The sequence below is a fragment of the Fundulus heteroclitus genome, unplaced genomic scaffold, assembly GCF_011125445.2.
Source record: "Fundulus heteroclitus isolate FHET01 unplaced genomic scaffold, MU-UCD_Fhet_4.1 scaffold_36, whole genome shotgun sequence".
Classification (NCBI taxonomy): domain Eukaryota; kingdom Metazoa; phylum Chordata; class Actinopteri; order Cyprinodontiformes; family Fundulidae; genus Fundulus; species Fundulus heteroclitus.
Window position 1 is genome coordinate 3166838 of NW_023396770.1, and position 11186 is coordinate 3178023.

At 40.4% G+C, this 11186-nt stretch overlaps 1 protein-coding gene across 1 annotated transcript; it reads left to right on the top strand.

The window, feature by feature from the left end:
• The first annotated feature begins 1144 nt into the window (after nt 1-1144).
• Nucleotides 1145-6192, top strand: LOC105924330 (interferon-induced protein 44). Its single transcript, XM_021315233.2, has 8 exons — nt 1145-1205; nt 1643-1690; nt 1781-1811; nt 3575-3770; nt 4159-4314; nt 4410-4581; nt 5712-5809; nt 5960-6192. Exons 2-8 carry the CDS (start codon nt 1645-1647, stop codon nt 6131-6133), a joined length of 873 nt encoding a protein of 290 aa, XP_021170908.2. The 5' UTR covers nt 1145-1205; nt 1643-1644; the 3' UTR covers nt 6134-6192.
• The last annotated feature ends 4994 nt before the right edge of the window (nt 6193-11186 follow it).

Genomic DNA, 11186 nt, shown 5'->3' on the forward strand with positions numbered 1-11186 from the left:
TCAGTTTTTTCTTCTTCTAATCATTCAGCTATTTTTCTTTCATGTTCAAATTCTTCAACTCTTTCAAATTCTTCAACTTTTTCAACTTCTTCAACTTTTTCAACTTCTTCAATTCTTTTCATCTATTTTTTCTCTTCTTCAAAGAACTTCTGCATCTTTTGCTCAATCATTCAGCTATCTGCATTCACAGTGCATTTTCGCAGGAAATGCAAATTTTTCTAGTTAATACTGTATATTCTTCAGTGATGGTATCAAGGCGTTGGTTGAGTGTATCTTCAATACTTTATCAACTGGTTGTGCTGTTCTTTAGTCATCTCTCTTTGCAGGTGTAGAAGCAGACTCAGGATGTTATATCGTTCTCTCCCTTTCTTGCCCTCTTTCTTTTACATTTTTTTCTCTTTTTTTCTCTTCTACCTTCTTGTTTTAGTGTCCATATAACAAGAAATATTCCCTGCTTAATTATAATAAAGCTACTGGCATGTATACATCAAGCGAAGCATTACGGCGAAAGCAGTACGGCTCCGCTTGTGAATGTAAAATCTGTTGGGCTCTTTTTGGCATAAACAATTCTTTATGACACATTGCCAGACAGGACACTACAACAACAACAAAAACAATAAATAGGTATGAAAGCGTAAATGTCCAATGATTAACAAAGGATGGGTCACATGGGGAAAGCGAAAGTAACTTTAGACAAGACTGTCTAATACAGCCTGTCAGTGACAGACGCAGTCATACACCAAACTAACAAACTGGTCATCTTAGCTTTTAGCCAGAGGAACGTAAAGGTAAGCTTTTTTTTTTTTTTTTTTTTTAGGCAAGGTAAGTTTATTTATGAAACACTTTTCTGTGATGAATAATGCTGGTGAACCTGATATTTAGCTGTACACAGTATTACAATTTAAAAGGTTTATTGTGAGGGGATGAGTTGTGAGAGGTGAGGCAGGCAAGCAGAACCAGAGTTGACAGAATGAATAATGGCTGATGGGTGCTGGCAGGGAGGGAGGGAGGGATGAGCAGGAGAACAGAAGATGCAGGTAGTGAAAAACCAGAAGAGGCGATGTGGACCGAGAAATCATCAGAACGAGCAGAGTGAGTGGCTGGAACTGGCAGGAAGAACTGCAACACGCAGATACAGGCGGCTTTTACAGAGTCCAGCTGGCTGAGGACATATGATCTGTTAACGGCACGTCACACAGGAAGAGGTGAGCCGTTCTGGTCGGGTTGAGTTGGCTGAAGCAGGTTTATGTAGACAGGTGCACAGGTGAGTTGACTAATTAGTGGCAACAGGTGAAGCTGATCTAAAGTAGCGTGATGGCTGGAGGGAGACTGAGCTGATTGGATGGTGAATTTGAGGTGAAGGCCGATTAAGAAAAGTTAAGAAAAAGTCCAAAACAAAACAAATAAAAACCTAAATCATGGCACTTTTTTTGTTTTATGGCTTTTTTTTAAAAACATTTTTATTTATGGCTAACAGTTGTTGTGTTTCTTGCTGTTCACTATGTGTTGTATAAACTATGAAGAAAGTGGCTTTGTTCAAACAATGTATGCCTAAAGTTAATTCAACTTGTTTTTGTATTTCATGTTAAAGTATGTCTTTGATGTAAAAGTGAATAATTTCAAATTTTAATACTTTTTCAAGATATGGGATTATTCTATTCTAAAGATGCCACATCAGATCCTTCCCCGTGTAAGTTTAAATAAAACTGGTTATTCAGATATTTTGTTATGAATTACAAAATGTGTGCAATTCAATGTTTACAATTTCTTCACTCAACAGTTTGTGACGAATGGCGACGTGTTAACTGGAAGTAAGTGTTCTTGGTTTAAACTACACGCTGTTGAATGAACAAAAATAAATTAATTGCATAGATTCGGTTAAATGAAGGTTTGTTCAGTCTGATCGCTCTGCTTCCAACCATACAGAACTTTGGTTATCTACTTTATAGCCTCCCACGGCTTGAGAAGAGTTTCACATACAGCGGTCACAAAAACAGATATACAAAGAGACCTTGAAGAACAAATGGTTGATTTTATGAGCAGATACAGACTCTTAGGCTACCTTCCGGCTGCAAAACAGTCTGCCAGACACCAAACAGATAAGTTACTAAGGCCTAGTTAGTTAGTTTGACTTAGCAGGCGTAGATCTAAGCAATTACTTTCTGTGCAACAAAGTTAATTAATGGGGACACATGGAGAAGCAAAAAGCCAAAGAGGCGGCCAAAACAAACAAAAAATGTTCAGTAACGGTGATGGTATACAGTAGGGTTTGCTATGGCATTGTAAAATGTAACTTCCTCCACGTTGAATAACCGACACAAGGCTTTCTTGATTTTTCCAGGAATTTAATTGGCACGGGTGCCATCAACAATGTCGTGAGAACTGTACAAATAGCATAAAACAACAACATTTTCACACAGGATGGCATTCTTATAGAGAATAAACAATAAAGCATATTTTTCAACAACATAAACTTTCACAAATCAGAAGTTTTACTATTTTGTATTACATTTAAAGATGTGACTAACAAACTTAAGAGATCTATCAATATATCTTCCTTTCATAGAAACACATAAAATACAAATAGTTTACCTCCAAGTGGTTAATAAAAAAAAAACATTATAGCATAGTCTTCCTTATACAAGTGCTGAAAAACTTCACTGCACGCAACATGGTGAGAGAAAAAGAAAGCATGCTGCCCTCTGCTGACAATATGGATCCACCCTAAACAACAAAGAACATTGGTTCCACCCTGGAAACATTTGACTGAACCTTTTAAAAAATTACATTTTAAATATCAATGCATGTGTTTCAATCTGATTTTATAGATTTTAAATTATTTTTAAATCTATTACATTAATTTTGATGGCAGCCTGTGGAATATGCCTGTGCCATTAGGGAAGAAACAATCAATTGATGGAGTTACCTGGTCATATAGGAGGCATGAAAAATGATGAGTCATCACTTTTCCTGCCTCTCTTCTTATCAATGGGTCCAGCTCCCTGAAACAGGGTCAATCTGGACTCATTAGACCACATAACCATCTTTCAGCTAAACGTTAAGCTACTCATTCCATCAGTTGGGGTTAAAAAACTTGCCAGCTGAAATTTGATTGTCAATGCAGTAATTATCCAGCAGGAGGCTCACACGTATTGGCTTAGTTAAATCCAAGCAACAACTTTCTTTTGGCCAGGCAGTGTAACTAAACTGACCCATTTACATCTGCCCAAATGGTCACACTTGTTCCGGCAGCAGCGGACAGAGACGTTCAGCCCAATGATGAGGTCCTCCTTGAAGTTTTAAAGTCTTTTTATAAGTTTTAAAGTCTAAGAAAAGCCAGAAAGAAACATGCAATCCTCTTTACAAACAACATAAACACAAAAGCATTGTTATAAATGCAAACTCACACACACACACACACATATATATATATATATATATATATATATATATATATATATATATATATATATATATATATATATATATACACACACACACACACACACATCTAAAATAATACCAGGAGTAAGAATAAGTTTGGCCTTAACTGTCTATGTTTTTGTCTGAGCAGCGACAAAACGACTGATCTGCGGATTTTCAGGAGCCACAGACCTCCTGCTAATTGCCAGCATGTCAGGATTCTCCTTCATGGACAGTTAGGAGCTGGAAAATCCAGTTTTATCAACTCAGTCTACACGGCCCTACAAGGTAGACTGTGCAGTTTAGCTCCTGTGGGTAACAACTTTCAGGGCAGTGTCACAAAACAGGTATGAAGAAAACGTTATTACTCTCATAGAACAGGATATCATCCCTAATTTTCAAGCTTTATTATTTGAGATTTTTATTGTAATGATCCAATTAGTAGTGATTCAATATCATTTGTTATACTTAAATGTGTTATTAATGTAAATAATCAATACTTTCACAATGGCAGAAACCTGCATTCTTCATACGTTTAAATCATACTGTAGAGCATGCTAATGGTGGACTGGACACACTATCAGTAGATATGTTTACATGCACAAAAGTTCACGATTGGATTAAAATGTATTTGGATTAAATAATAGTTTTGTACCGTTTATATGGGCACACAATTCATCCGATCCTAATGTGAAAATGATAAAAACTGCATGTTTCTGTTTATCTTGTTTACAGTACAAAACCTACAGGATTGAAAAAGATGGGAACAGTTTTTACCCGTTTGTCATAAATGACATGACGGGCATGCCAAACGGCTCCAAGAGAAACCAAATCACCTATTTGAAAGACATTAAACTGACAATAAAAGGTCGTATGAAGGAAGGTTACACGGTAAAGTTATTAGATTTAAAAAATCTTAAAAAATTTACATTTTTAATTCGTATGACATTCATTAAAACTTCTCACTGTTTGAATTTGATTTTCAGTTCCATCCTGAAGTCAGCCTCCAAAAAGGTGATCCGTACTACAATGACCGTCCAACTGCTGACGACAAAGTGCATGTTCTGGTTACTGTTTTTGATGCTAACACTGTCAGCCTGTTGCCATCTGACAATGTCTTCACAATTCATCAAATCAGGGAATATGCCTTGGATCTGGGTAAGAGCCAAATCATTTAATGTTTTACAAATTAATTAGAAACCTTAAAGGTACATAGCCATGTTATATGTGTATTTAAAAAAGACCAAAAACCATTTGATAATGATAAATTAAGGTTATATACACCAAGCATCCATCCTGTTGGTGTACTGATGGTCCTTTTTGAGCCTAAACAGAAACCAACATCGGGCACGATCAGCAGATAGAAACAGATGTGGCGCCATCTAGCGGCAGTATCACATAACTACCATAATGCCGGTTTGCATAATTAATAAATCAAAATGAAATAATACCTGAGCCTGACCCTCTGCAATGCCTCACATTAAAGCGGCAGCTCGGCGTGACTGAAGACCAACCGTTATTAATTAAATAAACTGGTCTACAGCAACTTTAACAGCCTCATATCAGAACATTTACTCACATCAGTCAACTCTGTGGTCACATCTAAGCCTCGGCAGGTTTAGCGTCTGCGTCAGTGAACACCAACGTTGGGTGGATTCCTCTGTATCTTAAGATTGGTTAATTTTAAACTACCAATTCTGAGAACGTTGCATTTATCATAATTTAATTTTCAAACCAGAATAAGCAGAAAAACTTTCCAAGAGTTCCAATAAACTCTGCAAACAGGAGTCTATGTAAGTTATCCGCATACATAGACATTTTTACTCTGTATTACCAATTTTCGGCCCTTCGATATCTTTATTTAATGGTAAATGGACTGAACTTATATAGCGCTTTTCCAGTCATGCTGACCACCCAAAGCGCTGTACACTATAGCCACATTCACCCAGTCGCTCTCACTAACACACACATATTTATACACCGAGACGCAGCTCGGTAGGCAACTTGGGGTTAAGTGCCTTGCCCAAGGGCACATCGACATGTGGCAAGGAGAAGCTGGAATTGAACCCACAACCTTCTGGTTGCCAGACAACTACTCAACCCATCAAGCCACAGTCGCCCATTTAATCTTACTTTTATGGACAAGATTTCCATGGCTATTATGAATTAATACGGTGACATTGTTTACATCTATTTATTGCTCCAAAAAGTACAATTCTGTTCTCACAAAACACAAAGCCAACCGAATAAATACCTAAGATGACATGATTTTTCTTTTCTTTCTGCAGAGATTCCTCATATGGTCATTCTGACCAAAATTGACGAGGCCTGCCCTGAATTAAAAGATCTAAAGAATGTCTACAAGAGCACAAAACTGAAGGAAATGGTATCTTTTTCCTCTTCTTATAGCAATGGAAATGACTATAATATAGTATAATTTGTAATGTTATAATTTCTACCTGTTTAAGTTTTTCAGCATAGGTATGTAAACTGACTCAGTTTTATTCTCAACTGAAATGCTGTGGTTATTTTGCAGATTGAAAATGTTAGCAGAGAGTTTGGAATCCCTGTGAGCAGCATCTTCCCAGTGAAAAACTACCATAATGAGGTTGGCACAAACGATGACGTCGATATTCTCATCCTGCAAGCCCTGAATCGCATCATCGAGACTGGATATGATTACCTCAACAAATGTCAATTAGAGGCATAATAAAACCACATATTTTGGGGATCAACTACTATTTACGTAAATGTAAAAAAAAAAAAAACCTGAATGACCACAATCTATCAAATTGAATACTGTTTAGTTGGATAATTCAGCAGTATTTTTCACTCTATGTTTGAATGTTCGTCCTATAAAAATGTTAAATTCCTCTTAAGTTGTTCAACAAAATGAAGATTTAACAAAATAATTTTCTGTATCTTGTCAAAAGGAGGCTGTGTTGACTAAAAAGCATTATGAGTATATCCATGGTTATTAGCGATAATTTCAATGAAAATAAATGATTTTTGTGCTACTGATTAAAATGAAAAGTGGTTATATTGTTGAATAACACAGGTAGATGATTTTATTGATATAAAAAAGTGGGCTCCAGTTATAAAGATATCTTGTAAACTCTGTGTATAAAGTGATAACCAGTGAATCAGCAATAATTATGTATAATACAAATTGTAATGGATGTATAAGAAGTAATAAATTTAAAGAAGTGTGTTTTACACACTTCTTGTACGCACTTTGTGCATACAAAATGACAAATAAAGTTGTCTAAGTCTAAGTTAAAACAATGACTGCTGGTGTTGAAACTGTAACCCGTGTACATTCATCTGTTTGAGGAAGAGAAGCCTTGTAGTCAGCTAAGGGTGGGCATAAAACACGGTGAGGTTGAGGAATGAGGGTGTAAAAGATGAAGGGTTGTTCGGCAGAGCACCCCATGATTGAGGGTTCCATCCATCCATCCATTTTCCAAACCGCTTAATCCCTCAAGGGGTCGCGGGGGTTGCTGGTGCCTATCTCCAGCGTTCACTGGGCGAGAGGCGGGGTACACCCTGTACAGGTCGCCAGTCTGTCGCAGGGCAACACAGAGACAGACAGGACAACCAACCATTCACACACACACCTAAGGACAATTTGGAGAAGCCAATCAACCTAACAGTCATGTTTTTAGTCTGTGGGAGGAAGCTGGAGTACCCGGAGAGAACCCACGCATGCACAGGGAGAACATGCAGACTCCATGCAGAAAGACCCAGGGTGTACTCGAACCCAGGACCTTCTTGCTGCAAGGAAACAGCGCTACCCACTGCACAGTGGCGCAGTGCGCTAGTGTAAAGAACCTCAGACGGTTCTTTACCCTTTCTGGAGCCCCAGAAAGGGTAAAGACTACATTGCAAAGTGTTTAAATCCTGGGGCCTCTAACTGGGCATCTTCTACCAGCAGCTTTCATTACCAGGATGACTGAAAGACTTGGTGAGGAGACTCTTAAGCCGGAGTTGTTTCCAGCTCTATGCTCTCAGGATTCCTGGACAATTCGTTTCAACAGCTCATATTTTTCTTCGCATTGATTCGGACTCAGCCAGTTCCTGATTATCAGTTGTTATTTATCCACTGAGAAGAAGGAAATAATGGATCACTGTCTGCCCTACACCTAAGAAATCAACAACTCATCTCCTAAGAGATCCACCCAGACCAGGGTATGAAACTAACCCCTCCATCAACCAAAGAATCTGCTCAAAATTACTCTAACTGTGTTATTTTTAACTAGATTGACCACTTTCTGTTGTATCTGATTATCCTGTGGTACTGGATGTATGCTGTTACCGAACCTCGCAAAAGCCTTACTAATTAAAGAGTATCTAAAATCTTAAAGGAGTTGTGGATATTCGATCATGGCTCAGTCACATTTATTGAAGGTTCTTCGATAGATGTAAAAAATTCTCGGGGCATGGTTCAGAAATTATAGAGTTTTTTTTAAAATGTTTCCTTAAACCCAAACTTGTACCAGAGGTATGTTGTTTTGAAGTGAGAAGGAGAAATTAAAATTCTTCTTCTAACGTATAAAGCCCTTAATAATGAAGCTCCATCATATATCAGAGCTCTGATTACCCCGTATGTTCCTAACAGAGCACTTCGCTCTCAGACTGCAGGTCTGCTGGTGGTTCCTAGAGTCTCTAAAAGTAGAATGGGAGGCAGATCCTTTAGCTATCAGGCTCCTCTCCTGTGGAACCAACTCCCAGTTTTGGTCCGTGAGGCAGACACCCTATCTATTTTTAAGACTAATGTTAAAACTTTCCTTTTTGACAAAGCTTATAGTTAGAGTGGCTCATACCCTGAGCTATCTCTATAGTTGTGCTGTGATAGGCCTAGGCTGCTGGAGGACATCAGGGTCTAATTTTCTCACTCTACTGATTTCTACTGTTCTTCAGTCTACTGTTCTCCAGTTTTGCATTGTATTACATTGAAATGACTGTCGTCATTTCAGCTTTTAACTTTTTGCTCTCTCTTTTTCTTCATAGTAGGTACATCTGGTCTGGCGTTCTGTTAACTGTGACATCATCCAGAGAAGACGGCTCACCCGCTACTACCATCTAATGTAGAACAGATTACTAGATCAATGTGTGCTTCTGTGCTTTTTTGTCTCTCTTGTTGTGTCTCTGCTCTGTCTTCTGTAACCCCAGTCGGTCGAGGCAGATGACCGTTCATACTGAGCCCGGTTCTGCCGGAGGTTTTCCTTCCCGTTAATGGGGAGTTTTTCTTCCCACTGTCGCTTCATGCTTGCTCAGTATGAGGGATTGCAGCAAAGCCATGTACAATGCAGACGACTCTCCCTGTGGCTCTACGGTTCCCCAGGAGTGAATGCTGCTTGTCGGGACTTTGATGCAATCAACTGGTTTCCTTATATAGGACATTTTTGACCAATCTGTATAATCTGACCCAATCTGTATAATATGATTGAACTTGATTTTGTAAAGTGCCTTGAGATGACATGTTTCATGATTTGGCGCTATATAAATAAAATTGAATTGAATTGAATTCTGTTAGTCTATAAATCCCTGAATGGCTTAGCACCTAAATACATCACAGACTTGTTATCAGGGCATCAACCCTCCAGACCACTCAGGTCTTCTGGCTCCAGCCTGCTCTGCAGAACCAGAACCAGACATGGAGAAGCAGCATTTAGTTTCTATGCTCCACTGATCTGGAACAAACTTCCAGGAAACTGTAAAAGTGCTGAAAGCCTGAGTTCCTTTAAATCAAGAGTAAAAACACATTTGTTTAGGGTTGACTTCGACTGTTCTCGTTAAACTGTTTTACTGAAACATCACTAGTTCAACTTGTGGTCCAACTGATTTAAATTATTTACGTTTTGTTTCCATTTCTTCCATGTTCTATTTTGTTAAAATTTTTATACATTTTATTCCAACTTGCTTTCATTCATTCTATTTTCCTACATTTGAATCATGTAAAGCACTGTGCATCGTCTTTGTACTGAAGTGTGCTATATAAATAGATTTGCCTTGCCCTGCCTTGCCTTGGAGCTGTTCAGGCATGAGGCTACAGGAACAGAGGGAAGACTTACAAGAATAGATGTTGGAAAAGCTTTACGATTATCCAGAGACTTTATCACAGAGGATTGGAGCTGGATGGCAATCAGCATGATAATCTAAGCAATCGTGGAAGGAGGAAGCATGAAGAAATTTATGTTTTAGTCAGACGGCCAAAACAAAACATAACGTGTCTAGGCCAGTTTACACAGCTGGGTGAGCAAACACTGACATTTTCCCTCAGAGCCGCTCCCTTATGTACTCTCCTGATTAGCACAGGTGAGGAATACCTGTGGGGCTGCAGCCTGGAGGAGAGAGGTGAGAGAGAAAATTCAGCAGTATAGACACTAGCTTGCACACAGATCTGTGGACACGACAACAGGACCGTTGTGACTGTTGTGAGCATTTTCCACTTTGGCCAGATGTTGACTCCAAGAAGTTGGGTTAATGGTGCAAAGGCAGCGAAATGTGTTCTTGAGCTCATGGTTCAGTTGCTTGCTTTGGTTATTAGTCTATGGATGGAAACCAGAAACGTCAAATTTTTTATCCTAAAAGGGGCAAAAATCGCACCAGACTTAATAAATGAATTGTGGACTCCTATTAATGCCATCCATCCATCCATCCATCCATCCATCCATCCATCCATCCATTGTCTTCTGCTTATCCGGGGTCGGGTTGCGGGGGTAGCAGCTTCAGTAGGGAGGCCCAGACGTCCCTCTCCTGGCCACTACAGCCAGCTCCTCCGGGGAAATCCCAAGGCGTTCCCAGCAGAGAGACATAGTCCCTCCAGCGTGTCCTGGGTCTCCCTCTGTGCCTCCCTTCCGGTGGGAAATGCCCGGAACACCTCACCAGGGAGGCGTCCAGGAGGCATCCTGACCAGATGCCCGAGCCACCTCAACTGGCTCCTCTCGACGTGGAGATTTTGGAGGCATTGATTTTCATCCCGGCCGCTTCGCACTCGGCTGCGAACCGCTCCAGTGAGAGCTGTAGATCACGCCCTGATGAAGCAAATAGGACCACGTCATCCGCGAATAGCAGAGACGCAATCCTAAGGCCACCAAAACGGATCCCCTCAACACCTTGGCTGCGCCTAGAAATTCTGTCCATAAAAGTTCTGAACAGAATCGGTGACAAAGGGCAACCTTGGCGGAGTCCAACTCTCACCGGAAACGAGTCCGACTTACTGCCGGCAATGCGGACCAGACTCTGACACCGGTCGTACAGAGACCTGATAGCCCTTATTAAAGGGTCCGGTACTCCATACTCCCGGAGTACCCCCCCACAGGATCCCCCGGGGGACACGGTCAAATGCCTTCTCCAGATCCACAAAGCACATGTAGACTGGTTGGGCAAACTCCCATGCCCCCTCCAGGTTCCTGCTGAGGGTGTAGAGTTGGTCCAGTGTTCCACGGCCAGGACGAAAACCACACTGCTCTTCCTGAATCCAAGATTCAACTATCCGACGGACCCTCCTTTCCAGAACCCCTGAATAGACCTTACCAGGGAGGCTTAAGAGTGTGATTCCCCTGTAGTTGGAACACACCCTCCGGTCCCCCTTTTTAAATAGGGGGACCACCACCCCAGTCTGCCAATCCAGGGGAACTGCCGCCGATGTCCACGCAATGCTGCAGAGCCACGTTAACCAACACAGCCCCACAACATCCAGAGCCTTAAGGTACTCAGGGCGAATCTCATCCACCCCCGGAGCCTTGCCACCAAGGAGC